The 24,231-nt window shown below is 41.9% G+C and overlaps 1 protein-coding gene across 2 annotated transcripts in view; it reads left to right on the top strand.

The window, feature by feature from the left end:
* The window catches only part of CACNA2D3 (calcium voltage-gated channel auxiliary subunit alpha2delta 3), a 1,069,564-nt gene that overhangs the window by 818,134 nt on the left and 227,199 nt on the right, over positions 1-24,231 (top strand). Inside the window, exons 18-20 of one of the 2 annotated variants that reach the window (XM_043978534.1) lie at positions 12,834-12,884; positions 16,240-16,341; positions 18,192-18,275. In XM_043978534.1, coding sequence (XP_043834469.1) covers positions 12,834-12,884; positions 16,240-16,341; positions 18,192-18,275 — 237 coding nt within the window. The remainder of the gene's footprint in view (positions 1-12,833; positions 12,885-16,239; positions 16,342-18,191; positions 18,276-24,231) is intronic. The other variant, XM_043978536.1, reaches the window with a different exon arrangement.

Genomic DNA, 24,231 nt, shown 5'->3' with positions numbered 1-24,231 from the left:
TCTATAAAATGAGCTGGAGAAGAAAATGGCAAGCCCCTCCAGTATCTTTGAAGTATCTTTGAAATGACAATAACAACAACTCCAGCTGATACTTGACTGGGGCAGAATTCAGGGGAACTCTAAGCACTGTATTTCTGGAAGCTGGGCCTCTCTTAAGGTAGACTCATTGACTTTTTCTTTCTTGTCTATCAAACTCTTGGCCCCTGTTAAGCTTCCAATCCACTCTAACCTCCAGATCTTTTTTAGGTAATCTTATCGTATTTAACACCATGCCTCACCCATCCTTCCTGTGGCTATGAAGTCATTTTAGACTAAAGGCTATAGGTACACTTATATTTAATCTGGAAATTAAAGTGCACAAAGGTCATTCAGTAGCTAAATAGACAATTGTCCTCAGATCTGGGAAGAGCTGCTTTCCAGTTCTAGCTCTTGTATATATTGACTATATGCCTCTGGACATGCTCTTTGACCTTTCAGTGCTCTAGACATCTTTACAAGACTGGAGGACACAGAGTGTTTTTCCTTTAGCATCCTCCCCATGGGTTGTTTCCTCACAATGACACTGAGATGGAGGGGCTGCTCCCGGCCTCCTGTACCCACCGCCCCATCTTTAATGGAGTCTAGCTAACCTGTCAAGGTGGTTTTGGATTCAGACTCTGTCATCTAGATTGTTTTAGCTTCTTCCAAGGTGTCAATTACCTACAAACTTGTAAAGGCAGCATGCAACACTGTCTAATTGAATGAATCCCTGGACCAGGAGGATGCAACACCACAGTTCAAATCCCATACCGGACATTTACTAATTGTGTGACCATAAGCCATTTGCTGATTTTGTTTCCTTTCTGAACCTCAGTTTCTTCATCTTGAAAATGAGGATAATAGCAGCACTTACTTAATAGGGTCATTGTGAGCACTAAATGAAATTTTATGTGCAAAGCAATCATTAAAACATTATTCAAGGGGTGGCTAGGTGACACAGTGGATAAAGCACCAGCCCTGGATTCAGGGGTACCTGAGTTCAAATCCCACCTCAGACACTTGACACTTACTAGCTGTGTGACCCTGGGCAAGTCACCTAACCCTCATTGCCCTGAAAAACAAAAACAAAATATTATTCAAATACCAATTATTAATGTTTAATTGATCAACAAGTATTTATTAACTGACAACTATGTGCCAGGCATTATACCAAGCTGTGGAAAAATAGACAGAATGAAAGTGCCCCTGACCTGGAGTAGCTGAGCTTACATCATTCCTACATTCTATTGTTGAGTTAATTGTTAAAGCAATATGTCCTGAAGGAAGGAGGGTGGTCAGGGTGCTTTTGCAGTCAAAGGCTCCAAGAGAATGGCCCAGGAAGCCAGCATGTAGGCAAGACCTCATGAAAGACCCTGAGGGGAATAGGCAGAAAATATACCCAATGGAGGAGCTCAGGAGACCTCCTGGAAATGGTTCTGAATCAGATTTGTAATATCCTTCAGGTTAAATCATAATCTCGATGGCTCTTTTCTACCTCCATTATTTGTAAAGGTCACTTTGAGATCTGTGTCACTTAAGAAGCTTCCTCACTTCCTTCCTCTCTTCCTCCCTTCCTTCCTTCTTTTCTCTCTTCCTTCCTCCCTCTTTTCCTTCTTTATCTCCTTCCTTCCTTCCTTCCTTCCTTCCTTCCTTCCTTCCTTCCTTCCTTCCTTCCTTCCTTCCTTCCTTCCTTCCTTCTTTCCTTCCTTCCTTCCACCCTCTCTCCCTCCATTCCTCCCTCCCTCCCTTCTTTCCTCCTTTCTTTTCTCTCTCTCTTCTTCCCTCTCTCCTTACCAATCTCTTTCACTACTAGGGGCCCTCATGAGTTCTGGGCACTTCTCTCTATCTTCATTTTAAAGATTAGAAACTCCAGATCCATTTCCTGGCCCAGGAGCATTTAGAATATACAAGTGTCCCAAGGCACCAACTTGAGAGACTGAGGCAACATCAACTATTAAAACAATATCAGGAACAAGTCTTGTGTCTGAGACACTGTAGCCCTGCATACTTTGGCTCCCACTGTTGGAAGGCCAAGTGTGTTCTGTTGCACCTCTCCTATGTGGTCCCCTTAGTTGTGGGTCTCAAGCAGCCTGGATTATCAGGGTTTTCATGCTGGCTGAGCTGGCTATAACACCCCACCTGGTATCAGAATTCTCATGGCTCCAACTCCCAAGAACACTGAAGATCATCACCAGAACTTGAAATGAGAAAGAGAAACAACACTGAATAGAAACCAATAAGACCAAGCCCATTTTTCAGAGCTGGGCTTCAAGTGAAGGACAGCAGGGGAAGGAAGCACTTCCCCTCTCACTGGTTCAGTTCATGCCACCCATACTCTAGATGAACTGGCATCTTTACCCTCTATGCACAGTATGTGCAGCAAGAAAGACTAAGCAGAAAAGACTTGGAATAGGAAAGAATGGCAGAAAGAGTTTATAAAATGTATTATGAAATGATTCAATTATGAAAAAATTAATTGAAGAAAACACTCACTTCAGTTAAAAGTGAATGAATATATGTGCGGGCTTATGTTTTTATTTCAACAGTTTTAAATATGTGGCCTGCTCTGGCCTGTTCAGAGAGTTAAGGAGGCCACCCCTACCCATGGAATAGAGAACACAGAGTGCCTCCATGTTGGGCAATGCCCAGGCAAGTCCCTTAAGGTACCTCTATGCTAGGCAACTTGCACATGCTCCAAAGTACCCAGTGGTATGCTCCAAGAATGCAAAGAACAAGAAACGGTGAAGGCCCCTCTGAAATCTATCCAGGGATCCACTGGACCCCAGGTTTGGTTAAAAACAACTGGCACAGTGGATAGAACACAAATCCTAGAGTCAGGAGGACCTGAATTCAAATCTAGCCTCAGACAATTACTAGCTGTGTGACTCTTGGCAAGTCATGTAATCCTGATTGCCTTAAAAAAAAAATAAGACCCAAAACCCTAAAACAAAAACAAAAAACAACTGGTATATGGTCATGTTTCTTATGAAAAGGTCTTTTTTGTCTAGCCTTTAGAGTATAGAGAGAAAAATCCATAGTAGTGGGCAAAGGGGGCTCCTGGGAGCTTCATACCTAGAAGGAAAAGTCTGGCTGTGGCCAGCCCCTCCTGTATTCCTTATGATCTGATGGTCAGGAGTGTTCCCACTGCCCCATCATTGAATTGGAGAGCAGCCTTGGGACTTAATGAATCACAACAGAAGTGCACGTGCACCCGTGTGGAGACACACACACACACACACACACACACACACACACACACACACACACACACGAGTCCTGTTTGCCTGTCTCCTCACTAAGGAGCTCAGGTCCACTTAGTAGCCTTTTAGTGGTTTTCCAGATTGCCATCTGTCTCCTAATTCCTTACCTGCAGATGGGCTCAAGATGAATTAAGCAAGGTTTACCATTAGGTGGCGCCCTAGCACCACCATGGTCAAGGCTGCTGCAGCCTGTCAATCTGGGCCGGCTGCTATCTCTTCCATAGGGACAAAGGAGGAGAGTCAGCTTAGCCCTATTTGGAATATGTCCAGTTTGTGTAGAAGGGGCTGGACGTGGGGGGTGGTGGGGTGGAGGGGAGAGACTTGATGTCTCTGTTGGACAGTGCTACGTGATTCAAATCTGCAAATCAATTCCTTCCCCAAATGCCAAGAGCATGAGAGTTATAGCAGACACTTTCACACTGAAGTGCCTGAAAGCCACTGTAATATTCTAAGTGGAGAGAAGATGAGTGTGAGGGATTGGGAGGGTATTTAGGGTGCTGCGGAATATGGCCAGGCAAGCACCTCTGAATCAGTCATACAGAAGAGGGAAGGGGATAAACATTTACATAGCACCTACAATGCGCCAGGCACTATGGCTCATGCTACACTGAAACAGCAATTCCACAAATTACCCCTCCTTCATTGGCCTCTTGCTGAGTGTCTCACCTCTTTCTGAGAGAAAGGTGAGAAGAGAAGCAAACAAAGAGATATAGGTCAGCAGATATTGATCAGGGTCTTGACCAGGAGTAGGTACTTGACTAAGCCAACTCTGCAGGAGGTCCCAAAAAAGGGGGGGGGTGTCTCTAAAGGCTGCAGGGTTGCTTTGGAGAAGGTTACACAGGGTACATTTGGATCCTGACATTGGAAGTTCACCTCCCCAGTCGTAACTCTGCCATGTCTCTCATGATGGCTGGACCATGGATCAATGCACATGATGATATTGAGTATTTGAAGAAGCCATTAATTAAGTCATTCATTTTATATGTTGTCTCCCCCAGTTAGAGTGTGAGCTCTGGGAGAACAGCCAGGCTCGTCTTTTCTCTTTGTACTCATATTGGTATGCTAGCACATGGTAGGTGTTCAATAAATGTTTATTTTCATTCATTCCACAATTGTGTTGAACACCAATAATATGCATATCCTTCTGTGAAGCACAGAGGAGAATGCAATTATTGGATTAGACAAGTTCCATTTCCTCTGGAAGCCTGTATTCAATTGAGGGAGATAAGCCATGAACACAAATAACTGTGATATCTGATAGAATGAGAAGAACGCACAAGCAGCATCCCAGCAGCATTCTGGGGGATGTCAGTGTGTGTCTGTGTATTCCTGGAACCACAGAAGCCTGAATCTACAAGAGACCTCAGAGGCTTTCTGGTCCAATCCATATGTGAACAAGAATTTCCTACGTCATCCTTGACAAGAGAAATATCTTGACTTTATTTCAAGAACATTGGTGAAAGGAAAGTCCCTCCTTGCCAGAGCAACCCAATGCACTTCTAGATACCTTTAATTGTCAGGAAGGTTTTCCTCTTATTAAGCCTAAATTGGCTCCTTTGTAACTTCCACTCATTACCGTTCTTCATGTGTCTTCTCACCAGAACATGTGTTTGCTTCTGCTTACTGTTGCAAGGAGATCACTTCTGGTTGAGGTAAACAGGTAAACTTCATGACCTATGTCCTAAGGGATGGTGAGGATCTCTGGGGAAAAAAAGGGGAAGAATGATCCCTGGCTTATACATCTAGATCTTGAAGAGGTCAGGTCATCAAATCCAGTCACCTCACTTTTACAGATGAAGAAATCGAGACCCAGACAGGTCAAGGGACTTGAGGTTAAGTGACATAACATACACAAAGTACTTAAAGAAGTGGAGAAAAGGTAGCTGATGTTGTCATTTCTATTATCCAGGGTCACACAGCTAGTACATATCTGTGGCAGGATTTGAACCCAACTTTTCCTATCTCCAAGTTCAACGTCTTTCTATGGTGTTGTATCACCCCTGTGTAGGAAAGCCTCAGATGGGAAACCAGTCTTCTCTAGTTGATGCTAGCCTCTGACCAAGTAATTTAGTATCTCCATGGCTTACTGTGCAAATATTTGCTTGGTAACTCCGGAAAGATTTGAAATTGTTGTTAGATGTTCAACTTTGGTTAACTGGAGTTTCCTCCATGACCTCCCCCATTTTATTCCCCATTCAACAATGCTTCCCATCCCATCCCATCCCATCCCTTTCCATCCTAGCATTGATAGATAGTACAGTCTTGACCACTTTTCTCTTGATGCTCCAGGCCCCCAACAGCTATGGCATTTATTTGCCACAGACCCTGCCTCTATAATATCCACACATGTGCTTCAAAGGACAGGAAGCACTGACTTTATGTTGGTAATTTCGCTGAGGGGGGGGTCCCTTCAGGAAATTTGGTTTGGAAGGAGTATTGGAGAGTTGATTTCTTTATTGTCTAGCGGAAGCTTCACACTGTAGAGGATCTGGTGAGAAGGCCAAATTTCTGTAGGACACACACTGACCTCTGTGTTTCTCCTGTTAATCTCCTCTCTGGACCCATACCTGAGACTGTGTGCCATCACCTATGATGAATTAATACGCCTAACCTCATCAAAATGTAATTCCATGCCTTATGTTGAATAATGATTTTACACAACTTTCTATAGATTTGTTTCAAGCCCCCTTGCCTCCTGGGGCCTGGGAGCCTCAGCTGCTCTAGTAGCCTCAGTTCAAGAATGCAAGCAATGATGCAAGGCTCAGACTGGAGCCCTGGTTTCTATCACTGGGAAATGTCATCTCATTGATCATGAGCTGCTCTCCCAACACAAGCCCATCTTTATGCAATTTCAAGATCCCTCGCAACAGGGGTAAAGATTATACCGGAAACAGAGGCTCAGAGCTTTGAGCAAAACACTCCCTTGCTCTCTCCTGCCCTGGGGAAGCCACTAAGTCTTAATTAACACAGTGGCCAGCTGGATAATGGCAAGCACACATGCGCACGTGCATGCACGCATGCGCATACACACACACATCAGATGAGAATGGATGAGGCAAGTAGAATCTTCCATTTCAGATCCATAGACTTTCCTAGGAACAGAAACATATGTAGACCCTGGTGAAACATCAGTGACCTCTGGAAGTAGGGTTAGGCTTCAACTAGAAGCCTGTCCTATCTCTCATTTTTGTCTCTTTTTCTCTATCTCATTCTCTGTCTCTCTCTGTCTTTCTGTCTCTCTGTCTGTCTGTCTCTCCTCTCTCTCTCTCCATTTTTCTATCTCTCTCTCTCTCTTCTGCCTTTGTGTCTGTGTTAGGTCAGCTCAAAGGCCCAGTTAACCTCAGCTAACCCTTCCTGTGATCAAAGACTCATGTTTAGGTATAGCAGAAGGCTGAATTGTGCAAGATTTTGCCCAGTGCACAAGCTTCACCACTTCATTGAATCACCAAAGAACACAATCATTTGCATACCAGGAATGATTCTTATTGGAGTTTACATTAAAAAAAAAAAAAGCAACAGTGCATCTGAATCCCTACGAGAGCATTAAATTGCTATCTAATTAGCAGTCCCAAATTACATATATTTAGAAGATAATTAAAGGTTGGAAGGCTGTTGAAATAACTGGTTGTACATGTAAATGAATCACTGAAAATTTGTTAGTAATGTGGGGAGCTGTCTTTTCTTCCTCACTGCCCTGTTTGAAGTTAGGTAGAAGCAACCCCATGGGTTTAAGTCTGGTAGCGTTAAGATAAAGGCAGATGGTTTTAATGATTTCTACCCGAAGCCCCAAATAATTATAAGCAGCTGTCAGTTTTACATAATCACCAATGATAAGGTCCTCAGGAGGTGACTAGAATCCCATAGGATGAGGGGCTCACTGGATAAAGAGCCCCAGCTCTCACCCCCATCTTCAATGGCCTCCATCTGACAGTATTATGAACCATAGGAATGACCTCACTAAGCTCTGGTCTTAATGTGCATGTGGCAAATGGGAGTATTGTATAGCCTATGAGTGGAAACAAAGGTCAGCTGTTCATATGGTAGGAGAACAGAATTATGGGGTCATAGATCCAGAGGTAGAAGGGGTTTCAGAAGACATCTAGTCCACCCACTTATCTTACAGATAAGAGAAGTGAGGTTGAGTGAAGTTCCCAGGGTCTCATGGATAGAAAGTGTCCAAGATGGAATTGTAATCTGGGTCTTCCTGACTCCAGACTCAATAGTCTACTTACTAAACAGCATATGACCAATGCATAAGCAGTATGTTCCTCTAGAATCCCCACAATGTCAAGAGAAACAGAGGCACTTGTGGGCATTTATCCTACAGAGGATTCATGGGAGTACAAAAATTGGAGTCATAGTCATCCTATATTTACATCCAGAAGGGACATTAGAGGTCATCTAGTCAAACCCATCATTTTGCAGATGAGGTAACAGGCCCAAAGTGGTTAAGCAAATAGCCTAGGGGCACACAGGTAGAGCAAAAAAAATCAGAATTTAAACCCAGGATTTTAGACTCTAAATAGTCTTCTTTACAAAGGACAAGAAAGTATGTATTGAGGGGCAGCTAGGTGGCACAGTGGATAGAGCACCGGCCCTGGAGTCAGGAGTACCTGAGTTCAAATCCAGCCTCAGACACTTAACACTCACTAGCTGTGTGACCCTGGATAAGTCACTTAACCCCAATTGCCTCACTAAAAAAAAAAAAGAAAGAAAGAAAGAAAGAAAGTATGTATTGGTTGTGATCTACATCATTGGCATTATTAACCTTGAAGTCAGGAAGCACTAATGTGGAATCCTGTCTCCAACTCTTACCAGCTGTGTGACCCTGGGCAATTCACTTAAGCACTTTGAGTCTTAGTTTTATCATCTATAAAATGGGGATGACAGTAACTTCTATTTCACATGGTTGTTGTGGGGATTGAATGAGAGAATGTATATAAGCCTCTTAATGAATCTTAAAACATTATCCCAATCCCTTAATGTATTATCCCTTCCCAATCTCAACCAATTCAACTTCATTCTAGCCTCTACTCTCAGATCTTTCATCTTCCCCTTATCCTCTGGCTACTCTTGTCTTGCCAAAATCCAGCCCTGCATTAATTCCACCATCTGCCTCTCAGCTAATATTCATGTTCTGATGAACAAATCTGGAGGGAATCATGAAACCATACTGACTGGGTCCACTGCACATTTATGTCACAGAAGATCAACTGGCCCTTCACGGCAACAAGGCAGTTCTTTGATTCCTCCTTAATTGATCCCATATCACACTCCCCACAGAAGCTGTTTCAAACCTTCTTTTCTTTCCTCAAGGCTCCCACATCTCCCTTCCATCCATCTTCTCTTACTACATTACTGTGAACACTGAGGCCATTCCAGGTAAATTCCCTCTTTGCTTCTTCATCTCCAAACCTCTCAATATTTATCCTCTACTTTCTCCTCCTTGACTCTTATAAGGGTACCTTTCTCTTTGTTATGGTCAGCACCACAATAGGTACCTTTGGTGCCTTTGATCCCATCTTCTGCTGTCTTCTCTAGTAGATTATCCCTACTGTCATATTCTCTCTGTGTCTCTGCCTCCTTACTCTCTCTGTGTCCTTGTTCTCTTTGTCTCTGTCTCTGTATATCTCTCTTTGTCTCTCTCTCCTTCTCTCTCTCCCTCATTAGCAAACATTCCTTATCTTCTGGTTCCTTTCCTACTCCCTTCAAACATGTCCAAATTTCCCCCAACCTCAAAAATACTTTACGAGATCCAACGATCCCCTTAAGCAAGAAATTGTCTTATTTCTCTCCTCTCTTTCTCAGCCAGTCTCCTAAAAAGATATTTACACTTGTCACCTCCTTCACTGCCTCTTCTCACTCAGTCTCTGAAATTCTGATCTCATCACTGAACTGAAGTGATTCTCTTCAAAATGATAAATAATCACTCATTTGCCAGATTTGAGGGTCTTTTCTCAATTCTCGAACTTCCTGCTACATTTGATACTTTTAAGCGTTCTCTGTTCCCAGACACTTTGTTCCTTCCCACCTATCTGAACACTTCTCAGTCTCCTGTTCTAGCCCATCATCCACATCATCCATGTCCTGTCCATCACCTGTTGCTGTTCCCAAGGCTCTGTCTTGGGCCCTTTTGTCTTTTTGATGCTCTGTATGTGCATTGTCAACTTCCATGGGCATAACTAATGTCTCTAAGTTAATGGCTCCCAGATCCAGCCTCATTCCCTCAAGCAAGTTTCTATCCTGTATCACCAAGTATCTTCCAATATTTCAAACTGAATATCCCTCAGGCCTCTAATACCAGCATTTAGAAGTAACCTATTAGGTTTGCCTTCTATCAAATTATATTATTTATTTGGAGGATGTCATCTTTTAGGTGATGTCACCATTCTAGGTTATGTCTTGTGTTTATAAGCTCAGCATTCATTATCCTGGACTCACCCTCAAACAATCAATCTATCAACAAATATTTTCCCCCCAAAGGCTTACTCTGTGTCAAGTACTACACTAAGCACAGGAAATGACCCCTGCTCACAATGAACTCACATAGCCAATAAATTGAAAAATCTTCTTGTTTCTACCATCACATTCCTTGTATAAATGCCCTCCTTTCCCCTCACATACTTACTGGCAATCATCACTTCTTTCCTGGACTACTACAATAGCTTCCTAGCTCAAGGCCCTTCCTACACCAAGCCATGCTTTACCCACCTACGAAAGTAATTTTCCTAAAACATAGATCAAACTACGTGTCTCCCCTACTTATTAAACTCCCTGTTGTCTGTAGGGTCAAGTAGAAAACTTCGATGACTTTCAAAGCCTTCCCCACCTTGGCCCACACTTATCTCCAACTCCATTATGTGTCTTCCCCCCGCTACCCTCATTACCTACTGTATCAGTCAACTACATTTTCCTTCTTTTTGTTCCCATATGGTCATCTCCCAACTCTGTGCTTTTGGGGCTAGAATCATTCTTTTTCATCTCTGAAGTCCCTAGTGCTTGATACAGAATAGATTGCCAATAAATGCTGATTGATTGATTGGTAACTGTTAGATGATCAATTCCTCGAGTGAAGGAGCTATTTAATTATTTTTCTTTATATTTCCAGCACTTAGGAAAGCTTCTGGAACTTAGTAAGTACTTAATCAATTTTCATTGATTGACTGAGTTAGGAATAGAAATGCCAATAGAGTTGGATTGATAATGTTAAAAACTAATGAGCATTGTCAACGTGACTGAGTGAATGCAGTCTCACTGAACCCTCTCTGTTGAGAAGAGAGCATGCTTCACATGCCATCCAGTCTTCCACCAAGCCCTCTTGCTATTTGCCTCTGCCATGCACCAATATCTCATTTCACCTTTCTTTTTTTTCCTTAATAATATTTTTTCCAGTGACTTGTTAAGACAGTTTTCAACATTCATTTTTATGAGAGTTTGAGTTGCAAATTCACTTTACTTTTTCACATCTTTCTCTAAGTAGAAAACCATATCAATAATTCTACTGCTTTTGGAAAGGGGGCAATGATTGACTGATCGATAGCTTCTCTTAGGGGTTCTATGATTCCCCAGACTAAAACTCCCTTCCTTGATCTCCACTTGGCTCTATGTGCTGTCTCTCCCATTTGAGCATATGCTCCTTCAGCAGAGAGACTATTTCACTTTTATAATTGTATTTCAAACATCCAACACAATTCGTACCATAAAGTAGCTCCTTAAACATGTGCTTTGTGGTTTTTCTGGTATCCATATATTAATTAATTCATTTATTATGCACCCACCTATTCTTTCATTATAGTTACAATGTGCTAGACAGTGGCCTGGGAGCTGACTGATGGCTCAAAAGAAGTTTTCCTTTTCTTAGCTAGGCAGAAAGTTGCTCTCTTCCCTTACTTTGTGCTATGTTCCCTGCCTCTACCACCTTCCCAGGGTCATCTCCCTCACTGGTCATTGAGGGTGACATAGTCACACCTGGGAACTGTCTTTGAGTTGTAACTAGAAATTCCAAGGAATGGTAGAATCTGAACATTGGTTAGAATGGCCCAGAAATCCAAAATTACTACTCTATTATGCCAGCTACAGATTAGGAACTCCTGGGTTAAAGTCATAAATCCTTCACCTTCCCTACAAGACTTCCTGGAGGAGGGAAAGTGTCTTTTGTGAAACAATAGATCTTGCACAGTCTAAACCTTTGCTCTTCTGAGTGCCTTCTTGGACCAGGAGATTCTGGGAACTCAGGGGCTATAAGAACTTGATATACAAAGAGGCCCAGTGCTTGAAAACAATATTTCTGTTTCTTGAACCAAGCCCAATACAGGGTCAGCCTCACAGAACCTGATTGGGACCTCACTCTGGCTTACAACCAACTTTCCACCCCCATTGTTTATGAACCTCCACAACTCAAATAATAAGACCCCACCTTTAAAAGAGGACACTGATTAAGATAAAGGTCATCCTGTTTTTCAAAGCTGGCTGTTAATTGTTGTTATTTTTTTAATCCCCAAGCTATTTTAGTTTTAAAGTGATCAAAAGGGTTTTATAATAATACCAAGGGTGTACCTAGAACTTTTCATCTTTGAGACACTTAAAAACACTAATTAATAAGAGCATTATGCCTTTTTCAAGGGAGGAAAAGTCTATCGCCTCAACATGCCCCTTGGTCTCTCATCTGCCTCCTTCTTACCCAAGGTTTTGACACAACATTCAAATTGTATTTCTCTACTGCATGACTCTTTGGGCCTCTCCCCTTCACACACAAGTTTTCTTTCCCAGATCTGTCTCTTTGTCTCTCTAGAGACATTTGTTTTGCATGTATCTTCATTAGAAAAGTAAGCCATGGAGAAGGATGAGGGAGTCCACCAACACCAAGAGTGAACTCCTCTTTCTGTGGGTTAAGACCCTCAGACTGTCTAAAAGAGGATTTAAAAATCAAATGTGATAAGAAAAAAAAATGATCAAGTCAATCTCTTGATCCCTTCTTTAGCCATTCTAGGTCAGATTCAAGGATGGGACAGAAATATGAACATCATAACCAGTGATGATGATTCTAACTCCCATGGGATCTTAGAACTAGAGTGGAAAGAGACCTCAGAACTCATGAAGTCCAACTCCCTTATTTAACAAAGCAAACTGAGGCCAATGGAGATGAAGTGACTTGCCCAAAATTGCGAAAATATTTACATCTGTTCTGTTTATGTAAAATGGGCATAATAATAGCCCCTACTTCAAAGGTTTGTTGTATCAAATAAAACATATAAAGTACTTTGCAAACCTTAAAGTGCTATTTAAATACTAATTCTTATTGCTATAATTATTTATTTTGTTTAGACTTACATATGTATTTGTTGTCTCCTTTGGTAGAATGTAATTTCCTTAAGAATAGGGCTTTTTCATTTCTCCTGTACCTAACACAGTAGCTGGCATAGAGTTGGAGCTTAATAAATGCTTGTTTATTTACTGGTTGATAACTCAATTTTTCCACCTCCAGATCCTTGAGTTGACACATGTCTCTTCCCCGAAATGTAGTCTCCTGACCTTGCTTGTTTCTCTCTCACTCAGTCACTTCTGTTGATACTGCTCTTCTCGCTGGGCTCCTCCTCAGTATCCCAGGTAATCCAACCACTTCCAACTTCCTTGACCTAATTGTCACCCTGGATACTGGGTACATCTTCCCCAGGAACTGTTCCCTTTTGTTCTTGGGCTGCATTATTACTGATGGAATGTGTTTCGGATTCCTGCCATCTTCATTCAGTTAGGTACTCCCTGATGCTCAACAATTTCTCTTTAGAAAAAGTCTTAGCTTTTGAAAGCTATCTCATTTACCCACTTTCCCCCATCAAGTCCTAAGCTCTACTCCTCCTCCCTCTCTGCAGGTGCCTAGTGACCTAATTTACCCTGAAGATGGTTGCCATCTAATGGAAAATCTTGGTAAACAGTAGAGATTGGAAGAGAAGAGCTTTGGGATTGAAAGGAAAAGAGCAGAGGCCCAAATCGTAGCTCTTCCTCTTTAAAAATTACCTTAGCTTAGGGAAGTTTCTTTGTGTTGCTCAGCATCAGCTTCCTCATGAGCAAAATGAGGAAATAAATCTTGTCCATTTCATGGGACTGATATAAGAATTGATGCGATCATCAATTTGTTCTGTCCGCTCTGCTACATCATGTTTTCCCTATCTTCAGTCTTACTTTCCTAGCACTCTTCTGGCTCAGGGAAAACAATGGATTTTCAAAAATGTGTTCTTCTCTCTTTCCTCTATTTATGTCCTTTATCCCATTTGCTCCTCCACATCATCTTAGACTTTGCTCCAATTCTTCATTGTATCCCATCAACCTTTTCCTATTGCCGGGATGCAATCTACCTGGAGAGATCCCATCATCACTTCAACTAAAGCTATCTAAAAGAGAAAGTACCACCTTCTTTTTTGATTCCAAAGTTGAGAATTTCTTAACTATCTTTAACTACTGCTTCTTCCTTATCCCTAACAGATGAGCACTTTTATTTCTACCTATGAAATTTTCCTTTGTTTCCTTCTGTTTCATTCACATGACGACCATGCTCCTTCAAATCCTCATTAGCTCTTATCTGGAATGTTGTGATAACCACTAACTTGCTTTCCTTGTCTCTATTATTTTCTTTCTGCAATCTTTACTACTCATTGCAGAAAAAAAAAGTCTCCTTAGGAGGGCTAATTTTAAGAAGGAAACAAACACAGTGAGGATAAAGAACGTGACTCACGTCTTGATCCTCTGTTGCCCCAAATACTTAAATGTCCTTCATTACCTAATGAATGGAGTCCTATGCCTTTTTCCTGATTATAAGACATATCTTGATTTAGCTCCAACTCACTTTCCAGTCTCTGATTATCCTACTTTTCTCTACCCTGAATTTAATTTAAAAACATAGCTACATGACCTACAGGCCAAACAAAGTCACCACTTATGGCTCTATTTTGCATTAGGATATATTCCTTGAACATGACTCCTCAATGTTACCATTCCATTCTATTTCTTCTACCTTGAATACAAGTTTAGGCAAATTTACCCTTGATGTATAAAAAAAGTCCTAATAATCAGAATTGTCCAACATGGAGCTGGATGCCTTAGGAGGTAGTGGCCTCCTTCTCATTGGAGGCTTTCATGCTTATGCTGGATGGCCAATCATCCAGTCTCTTATAACCCTTTATAATATAATATAATATAATATAATATAATGCCTTCCAGGGTCTCTCCCAACACAGATGTTCTTTGTTTTGGTATTCTGTGGGCATCCTTCCTTAGCTCTGCCTAATTCTTACCCATCTTTCGAGAATGCCTCTAACTCATCAAGTTGTTGTGAAGTTCAAATGAGATAATATGTGTAAAGTACTTAGCTCTATCCCTGGCACATAGTAGGTGCTTCTTCCCTTGTCTTATCTTTTCTTTTCTTCCCAGACCTGACCAGATTAACTCATAACCACCTGTTTTACAGCCCTTCCCTGATTCCCACAGCTGGAAGGGGCAGCTCCCTTTTATGAACTCACATTAAAGATTGGTTAAAGTTAATTCTCATTCTCATCATACTCTACTTTGCAAGGTAGCAAATTCTGTATGGGGTATCCATGTACTTGAATGGAGAGATCAGCTCTAATCTAGCTTTCCCAGCATTGAGCACAGTGCCTAGCATATTGTAGCCACTGAGAAGTTGTTCATTTAAGATGGGAATTAAGATGATATGTATGTGGGCTTTCACTGATGTCCTTCTTTGATGTCTCTTCATGGTTTAAAGATTGCTGTGGGCATTTAAAGGCCAAGCCAACTAAGTTCAGCCATGGCGGAGTCTATTGAGCAGGAAATACATTGAGTGCCATCCAAGTCCCTTTTGTTTAGGGTTAGGAGACTTAAGAAGGATAGATTCATCTTTGGAAGGGACCTGAGAGTCCATCAATTCCAACCCCCTCATTTTAAAGACAAGAAAACTGAAACCCAAAGAGTTGAAGTGACTTCATCAACTTAGAGCTGGAAATACTCTCAAAGGTCATTGAGTTCCTTTTGTAAATGAGGAAACTGTGGCTCAGATAGTTAAAGGACTAGTCCAAGGACACGTGGCTAGTAAGCCCACAAGGCAGGATTCAAATCTTGATTTTCCTGATTCCCAGTCCAATACTCTATCCATTTCCTCACTGTCCCTTGGGTTTGCTATATTCCAAGAGGTTCATCCCAGATGTCTTGGCCACATAGGATGGATCTTTATCAGCCACATAGCACATGAGGACCATTTAATCAGGCATGAAGAGGGTTGCAACCTGAATGGGTGACAATCATGTCCTCCTAAATGAAGTCAGAGATTCGTGAATGATTACTGAAAAGCAAGTAGAGCATATGTGCCTCATCTCTCCTAGTAGTTTGTAAGCCCCTTGAGGAAAAGCACCCTGCTTTTCATGCCTCTATCTTATTGGTGTCCTATCCAACATAGCATTCTACCACTATCGAACTTTTAGTAATTGTTAATTGAATGAACTTAGGTATTATCCTGCCTGAAGCTAGAGGGCTGGACTGTATGACCTCTTGGTCTATTGGAGCTAGGCAGGCTCATGGGACTGCTGTCTTAGAATTCAGAAGGTTTTTCTATTTCATCTAATCTATCCCCTAAAACACACACACACACAAACAAACAAACAAATGGGAGCAATTCCATTGGACTTTGTGGTAGTCATAAGCACAGATAAGCTCATGACATACTCCTTTTAGTTTGTCATTGTGTCAATCTTCAATCTTAAAGTACTTTTGCCTCCAGCTAGTCCTTCTTAGGGTCATCCAAAGACTGCCTTGTCTTCTAGTTCTCCTGCTCTTGTCTGCTTCTGCTTTGGCTCCCAATTCACATGGGAGCTCAGGCTCCTACTGCCCCCAAAGCCCCTGTGCTCAGTCCTCATAGCTAATCTGCTCTAGTTGGCCATATCTTTTGGGTCATCTGTTTTCCTTCATTGTCTAGAATGTATCTGAAGGCCCAAGAGAGACCACACTCCTGTTGATTGAAAGACAAAGAAAGAGTCAAATCCTGGTTAACTTTGAGATGACCTGGTCCTGTTCCCTAGTGAGTATTAAACAGGGGCCAATGAGGGCATCTTTCCCAAGATAGTATGGGGTCTTTCTGGGGATAATGCTTCTTACTTTGTGGAAGAGGTGGCCTAGCATCATCTGAACCAGCCTGAGAAAATGGTGTCATAGTGTATATAACACTGGGCCAGCTCTCAGGAGCCCTGGGCTTGAATCGTGCTCCAGACATTTACTGGCTGTATCCCTTTGGGCATCATCAGTGAACCAGAGATGCCAAAATGGCAGGGTTAAAACTCCCCTAGTCCCAGCCCCATAGGCCTGCCTTGAAGCCCAGATAAGGTCCTGGATATAAAGCACTTTACAAAATGCTTTGGTCTCTATCAGGATATTACTATACTCTGTTCCAGATTCTTCAGTGTGACTCATAACCTGAATCCCAATGCTCTGCTTTGCACTGATTCATAAATTGATAAATAGCAGGAATCTTAGAAATCACCCAATCCCATTATGTCCTTTTACAGACAAGAAAACTGAGGTGTGGAAAAAAAGAAGGGGCTTGCACCAGGCCAAATCAGCCTTCAACCCCTTTAGACCCAAGGCTAAGCAATTTTTCACCTCATTCATTTAATTAAGACAATAATGTTTCAACAATAAAGTATGGAAATCTTATTTCAACATGTCCCCACTCAATCTCATGCTTTGTTTTTAAACTAAATGGTGATTTCTCCCAAGTGTTCAGTAGAGGGCAGAATTACCTACCATATGAACACCCCCACATTCAATGCAGTGAAACTCAGGAGAGTTACTTATTGAAGATGGCAGAATCACAGGACCCCCTGACTTCAGGATTAGTCATGTGGGCACACACAGGGACACAGATCAAGCAGGATTAATAACATGCTTTTTTTAAAAAAATAAAATGGCATATTGTCCAATTGGAGACCCCATGTTTCCCAAGTCCCAGACCATCAGCACCCTGTTCAAACAGCCCCAAAGGTGTTCTTTGTGAACAATGTCTTAGGAAAGAGAATTCTTTGGTCTGAAGACAGGGGCAGCTCAAGACTCTGAGTGGAAATCTTGAGATCTCCTTCCCTTCTAGCCATAGATAGTTGGGTAGGGCCTGGAAAACTGCCAAGAGTGAGGAGTAAAGATAAGAGTTAATACTGATGTGGAACTTGGAAGTTTGCAAAGCACTTGATAGATATTGTCTCATTTGTCACTGTCCCAATAACCCAGTGAGGTAGATGTCATTTTATCGATGAGAACAATGGTGTCCAATATGTATAAATGACATGTCCAGGGTCATATAGCTAGTCTTGCTTTAGAAAAATCTGTCAGAGTAATTGATCTCTAGTCTTCCTACCTCCAAGACTATAGTATATTATCTATAACACCACCAATAGGAAATTATTGCACATTTGAGTGATTCCCCAACATCTTTCAGAGAAGTTGGATTTTTAAGGTATTGAGGAGCGGGAGAGAAGATAATACTCCCTAATGTACAAATTTATATTTCTATCAATTGATAGATTTGTACCTGTATTTAGAGAGAGAGGGAGGGAGAGACAGAGAGAGAGAGAAACAGATAAAGACCGACAGACAGACGAACAGACACACACACACACAGATAGAGACAGAGATTAATTGGTACTCAACAAAAAATCATGGATTAGTTTGGTTAAAATGTTTATGGGTAGCTGAGTTCTGCTCCAGTTCCAATAACACACCAAGTACTAACAACCCTCCTTTGCTCTTCACCAATCTCTCCCCTTCATAGTTCCAATAATAAAACAAGGTCTAGGTGTAGAAAAAAAAAATTCCATCATGGTTGGCTATGTCTTTATCCAATGTGTTTTTTTCTTTCCTTTCTTCCCTTCCTGCTGCTAGTACGAAGAAGGAAAGAAGAGGAGGAAACCCAATTATAGCAGCGTTGACCTTTCAGAAGTGGAATGGGAAGACCGAGATGATGTGGTAAGTGATTTGTTTGAAGTCCCTTGTCAGGAGCCTTGGCTGGTTCCCACTACCATACCTGGCTACTGTTTTAGGATCTTGCTCTGGAGTAGACCCAGTTGCCACCATAAGGAGGGGGACCCAAGAGCCCTTTCCTTCCTTTTGGCTTTTTTTGTTCACTGGGGAGAGGCAACCTAACACACTTGCCAACCTCTGCTCTCCCTGTTGTGTTGATGGTCAATGGTTCCTTTGCAACCCTCTTCATAGCAGGTTTTCCTTAGTTCTGACAAGTCTAATTTAGGTTTTGCCACTATTTTAGGAGCCCCTAGGAGCAAGGTGGGGCAAAGATGTACCTTTCCTAGTTAGCCCATATTAGCCTGACACAACAGCACGTTCAGAGATGATATTTTTAGACTGTGGACCTGAGTTTGCAGATTATCTCCTCATCTCTTGCTCCCTGTCAGTTTATTATTTCTTAAATGTCTTTGTGCCTGATCTCATTTCATTTCCCCTCTCTTCCTCTGTTCCCCTCCTCCTGCTCCCCACCTTAGTCTGGCGCTCTAGAGTTATTTAACTCACAGATTTCGCCTTTGCTCCAAAGCTGTATCAAAAGTGTTCCTTATGTCCGTGACTTAACCTCTGTCAAGTCTTTTTGTTACTTCCTCAATAAATCAGATTCGTTAGACACGGTTTGCCTTTGTGCGAATCCAGGCAGACTGTCCTTAATTAAGTCGTAACTTACCAGGTGTTCTTGTGTTCCCTTCCCCGTCCCTGTTATTTAGCTTTTTTTCTTCCCCCATCATATCTCAGCTGCCAAAGTCACGTTTCCTAGCCTTCATTTTCTCACTTGTGTCTTGGGTCCTTTCTTAAGTTTCTCCATTGTGTTCCTTTCTTTCTAGCTCCTCCCCACTCCCTATATGTTCTCACTATCTCTCTCTTTCTAAAGGGATTTTGACTACATCCATTAGTGATTCCAAAATTTATTTCTTATGCCTTTCAGAAATATGGGATGGATCTCATCTGTCCATCACAAGAGTTTTATGTCTCTTCAGATCCTTTGCTGTGTAGACTCTCTGAGCTAGCATAAATCTATTTTCTTTCTTGCCTATAAAATAGACACACTGTATCTGTTTTAGAAATGTATCTGCTGTCTTGCTCTCTAAGTATCTGATCCATTTGGAGTAGTTTAGATGGTATAGCTTTGTTTTTTTTAATCCCATTGAATTTAAAATTGTACAACCATTTATTAAAAGTCTCTACTACATGCCAGGCAGAAAGTATGCTGAATATTTAGAATTTAAGGACCATAAAAAACCTTCAAAACAAAACAGAAGGAAAAAACAAACAAAATACTCAAAGAAAAAAGTATTCCTGCCTTCAAGAAGATTATGTTCCATACCTTCTATATGAAGGGAACAACAGGTTAAAAAATTCCAAATTTTATTTTATATATAATATCTATGCATTAGATCTCTTAGCTATGTCTAAAGTGAATGCAAAGTAATGGGGGATAAAGTGGGAGAGATAGCTAATGACAAAGGCGATCAAGAAGGGAAAGGCCTCTCAAAAGGGCTGGCACTGGTATTCAGTTTTAAGGGGGCTCAGCAGGTGGACATGAGAAAGATAAGCATCTGGGCATAGGAAATCATCTTTTCAAAGTCTCATATATGGGGAACATCTCATAGGTCAGTTTGGCTGGAATGCAGGGTGTGATGTGACAGGGGATGTGAACCATTTTCTTTTTTTCTTCTTCATGCATACCAATAACTTGATGCAATTATATATTATCTACATGTCTTCTTTTTCCTCTTCCCTTCTTCCATTAGAGTACTGCATGAGTTCTCCTGCCTACATTGGATGCTTCATAACATATACATTTTTTATCCCTTTTGATTCATTCACATTTGACCTTTTCTTTATTGTACTTCTAGTGGATTTATAATAGCCAAACATCAGGCTACATGCTTTCAATGATGTAGTCATTTTATTTTCCATTTCTTTTACTGCTCTTTGTCCATCACTTCTATTCTTGAGATCTCAGGACACTTCCATGTTCTTTTCTGGCCATTTTTATGTTCATTGTCAACAGGCTTCTCGATTCTTAAATCCATTTTAGTACTAATTAATGGAGAAGAAAAACTCAGTTTTAGCTATGCTTGCTTCAAAGGGCTCCTGGCTCTGCATCCCTAAGCATATCTGTTGCTTAAAACTAAGTTGACACTCTCATTTTTCTTTCCTGTATTCGCAGAATGATTCCTGGGCCAGCTCCAAAAGATTATTTATTGTTCAGTTCCTTCTATTCACTGGGGGCAGACTCACTTATATCCAATTAGATAACATCTCTTAATGCTAATTTTCATTGGAAAAATAATTTTGCTTTCCAGGTCATATTTTTCTTTTTAATCAGAACCCCAGATCATCTGATTGACAAATCCCATATCATCTAGTGTCTAGATGCCTATTATTGTGCCCATTGGGTGTACCCATGATCAGAACAAGGATGTGCCTAGGATCTTTGATCCCATGTACATAATATTAGGCACATACAACATTCTGTGTGTATGTGAGTCATAATGGGGAAAAGATCATATATGTCTGCCTACAAGGGAAAAGACAAGAGTGTCAGGAATAATTAAATTATATAAAAGATATATTTATTGAGTAATTGTGATCTCTAAGACACTCTACTTGGCTTTGAGGATATGAGGACTAAAAGCAAATAGTCCATCAACTCAAGGAACTCTTCCTATTAAGAGTATAGACTGTCTCAAAAGTCTTAGTGCAGGTTTAAGGTTTGATAGCTATTATTAAAGTTTAAGCTTAAAAATTAATATTTTAAGCTTTAATACACATTAAAGCTTATAACTGCACCATGACTTTGTACAACCGATAGTTGTACAGAGCAATTTCAAGTTGTGCTCACCTGAATCAGTGGTTGATGCTGGATAAATATCTGCCTCCCAGTTCTGAATGGCCTCCAATTGCTAGGGGTGAGCAAACTTTCCCTTGTTAAATGTTTAATAGTGGGGGAGTGATTTCAAGAGAGAAGGAGAGAGCTCTAGTAATTTGGGATCACGAAAAGCCTCTCGTAGCGCAAATGACAATTGAATTGTGATAAGTTGAAGCTGGGAATTCTTAGAGGTGCAAGAGGCCCAGATTTCAGCCCTGGAGACCAACTGTTCAGGGAGGCAGAGGGTGGCCTATTACATACCGGCAAGGGCTAGCAGGCCAGTTTGGCTGCAAGAGAGAGTCGAGAAGGGAGAGAAATAGAAATGAGGATCCTGATTTCAGAGGGCATTTCATTCCAGGCTGGGGATTTCATATTTTTCCCTAGAGGCATTGGGGAGCCACTGAAAATTTCAGAATACTGTTAAGGCATAGACAAATCTGGGTTTTCAGGATTGACCTTGATCAGCTATGGAGGGGCTGAATTGGATTGCTGTGGCTGCTGCATGAAGGGACAGAAGGGGACAGATGTAGGTATAAAATGGAATGAGGACTTTCATCTCAATTTCTAGGCTCTAAATGCATGATTCTTCTGTACCACACTGTATGGTTGTGGAAGAAAGGTAGATGGGGAGGAAGAAAGGGAAAGGGGAAGGGAAGGGAAAGGAAGGAAATGGAAAGGAAAAGGAAGGAAGGGAAGGAAAGAAGGCAAAAGAAAAAAGAAGGAAAGAAGGAGGGGGAAAGAAAGGAAAGGGAAGGGGAGGGGGAGGAGAAGGAGAAGGGAAGGAAAGGGAAGGGGAAGGAAAGGAAGGGAGTAGAAGAAGACAAAAGAAAAGGAAGGAAAGCAGGAGGGCGGGCAGGAGGGCAAGCTTGCTCACACTGGCATCCCATTCAGCCTCACCTCCCAGCTAATCCTAATCCCTTCTGCTGCCATGTAAGCATTTTCCTTATTCTGTCTTCAGGAGAAACTGCCAACAGCTGCTCCCCATAACTCATACTCCTTCCTTTACTTGAAGACTCTAATTAAAATCCCGCCCGTCCTCTTTTCTTTTTTTGGAGTTCTCTAAACCTTCCTTGCCATGGTGTGTTTCCTAAATCTTTCAGCATTTTGGTAGCTCTCCTCTGGCCCCACTCCAATTTCTCCATCTCATGCTTCAGTTATGCCCCCCGCCCCCCAAACCAAATGCAGCCCACCCAGAACAGCCCGGCTGCGGCTGGTTTGGGAGGAGGATCCTTAACACAGGTGCTTCGTGCTGGAGTCTATTTTTACATCCTAGCATTAAGCTCCCTCCTTTCGCAGTGGCAAGCTTGTTCAGCCAGTGTCTTCACTCTCGCCCTTCCCCTGATCATCCCTCCTGGTTCTCTTAGGTCCTGGAGGGCTCTCTTTGCCCAAGAAGGGATCATTTTCCCCAGAGGGAAATCTGGAGTCAACCGTCCTAGAGTCCTGTGCAAAAAGAGGCCATCTCAACCAAGGCCTTGTCTGCTGTTGTAGAATTGTGTGCAGTGACTCCAGCTTCCCCAATCCATCAAGTGATCGACAGGAACCTATCAAGAGCTGCATCTAGGTGAAGGCAGCCTATGCAAGGAAAAACAGACTCAGAAAGGACCTAGGGGGAGGGTGGAGGCCACCTGGAAGCTTGGTGGCTTTGAAATAAGCAGCTCGTGTTCAGCCTTCAAGGGGTCAGCTAAGCTTCTCCAGGTTTAGTGCTGCAAAAAAGAGCAAGAAATTAGTCAGAGGCTCTGGGAATTCTTGGAAAAATTGCCTAATGGCCAGGTCCAGCCCATAAGGAGGCTGCACCAGGTGGCAACCAGAAAGGCAGCATGCTATGGATTGGCGCCAAGGCCAATTGCCTTTAGCACTGAGTTCTGTTACACTTTGATTGATGCTTGGGTCAGTTCACCTAAGCTTAATTGCTCCTCTCCTCTGGGGCACTCCAGGGCTGATTTGGCATCACAAGAACTGAGTTCAAATCTTGGCTTGGACATTTTTTAAACCTGTTTGACCTTGGGAACATCCTATTACATATGTGTGCCTTGGATTTCCCATCTTTAGAAGGAGGCAGTTGGCCTACATGGCCTCCCTAATTCTGGACCATTTCTTTTCTCAGATGACCTTTGAAGATCTCAACATGGTTACTGGTGTTCCTTTTCACTTAATGAGACCCCAGAGAAGGGGTGTAATGGAGGGGATGGAGCCCTGATTGAATTTGGAATCAGGGTGACCTGAGTTTGAATTCTGACTTAGATATTTGTGAGCTTTGTGAACCTGGGCAACTCATAACCCCTCAGAACCTTGATGTCCTTAATCAGAGGACCAAAAAAAAATTTTAAGTATGCACTTGTGAAGATCATGTGAGATGATGTGCACAAGACACTTTGAAAAACTCTGATTGTGGTACTAAAATGGGAACTGGTATAACTCCCCAGTTGTTGTCATTTGGGAAGACAGGCGAAAAGTTCCATCTACTTTTAACAAAGGCTCATGTGTGTGTGAGGCAATTGGGGTTATGTAACTTTCCCAGGGTCACACAGTTAGCAACTGTCAAGAGCTGCATCTACGTGAAGGCAGCGTGTGCAAGAAAAAACAGACTCAGGTCCTCTTGACTCCAGGGCCGGCACCACCTAGCTGTCCCACCATAGGTTTTTAAATAGGGTTTACCTAAGCTCTGTTTTGGCCCAGATATTAGAAAACCTGGGATTACCCATTCAGTGGTGCCTGAAGAATGGATTCTCCAATTTTTAGATCTATTTCCAGGAAGCCTCAGTTTCCTCATCTAAGTGCCTTACCAGTTTTAGATCTAGGATTGTGTGATCCCATTGATCAGGTGCTCAAGATACTTATTTTTACTACAGTTGGGGCTACTGTTATACCCCCAAGCTTCAAAGAAAATCTGAATTAACAGGAAAACTCAACTTAGTTGTGATAGCTCATTGATTAGGTGATTAATTTCTAGAAATGCACATATGTCTGAAGACACAGAGGTGGACTATGGGCTATATGTGTATGAGTGTGAAGGGAGAGAAAGAGAAA

The sequence above is a fragment of the Dromiciops gliroides genome, chromosome 1, assembly GCF_019393635.1.
Source record: "Dromiciops gliroides isolate mDroGli1 chromosome 1, mDroGli1.pri, whole genome shotgun sequence".
NCBI classification, from domain to species: Eukaryota; Metazoa; Chordata; class Mammalia; order Microbiotheria; family Microbiotheriidae; genus Dromiciops; species Dromiciops gliroides.
Note: the sequence above shows the minus strand (reverse complement) of the source record. Positions and strands in the feature narration are given on the sequence as shown.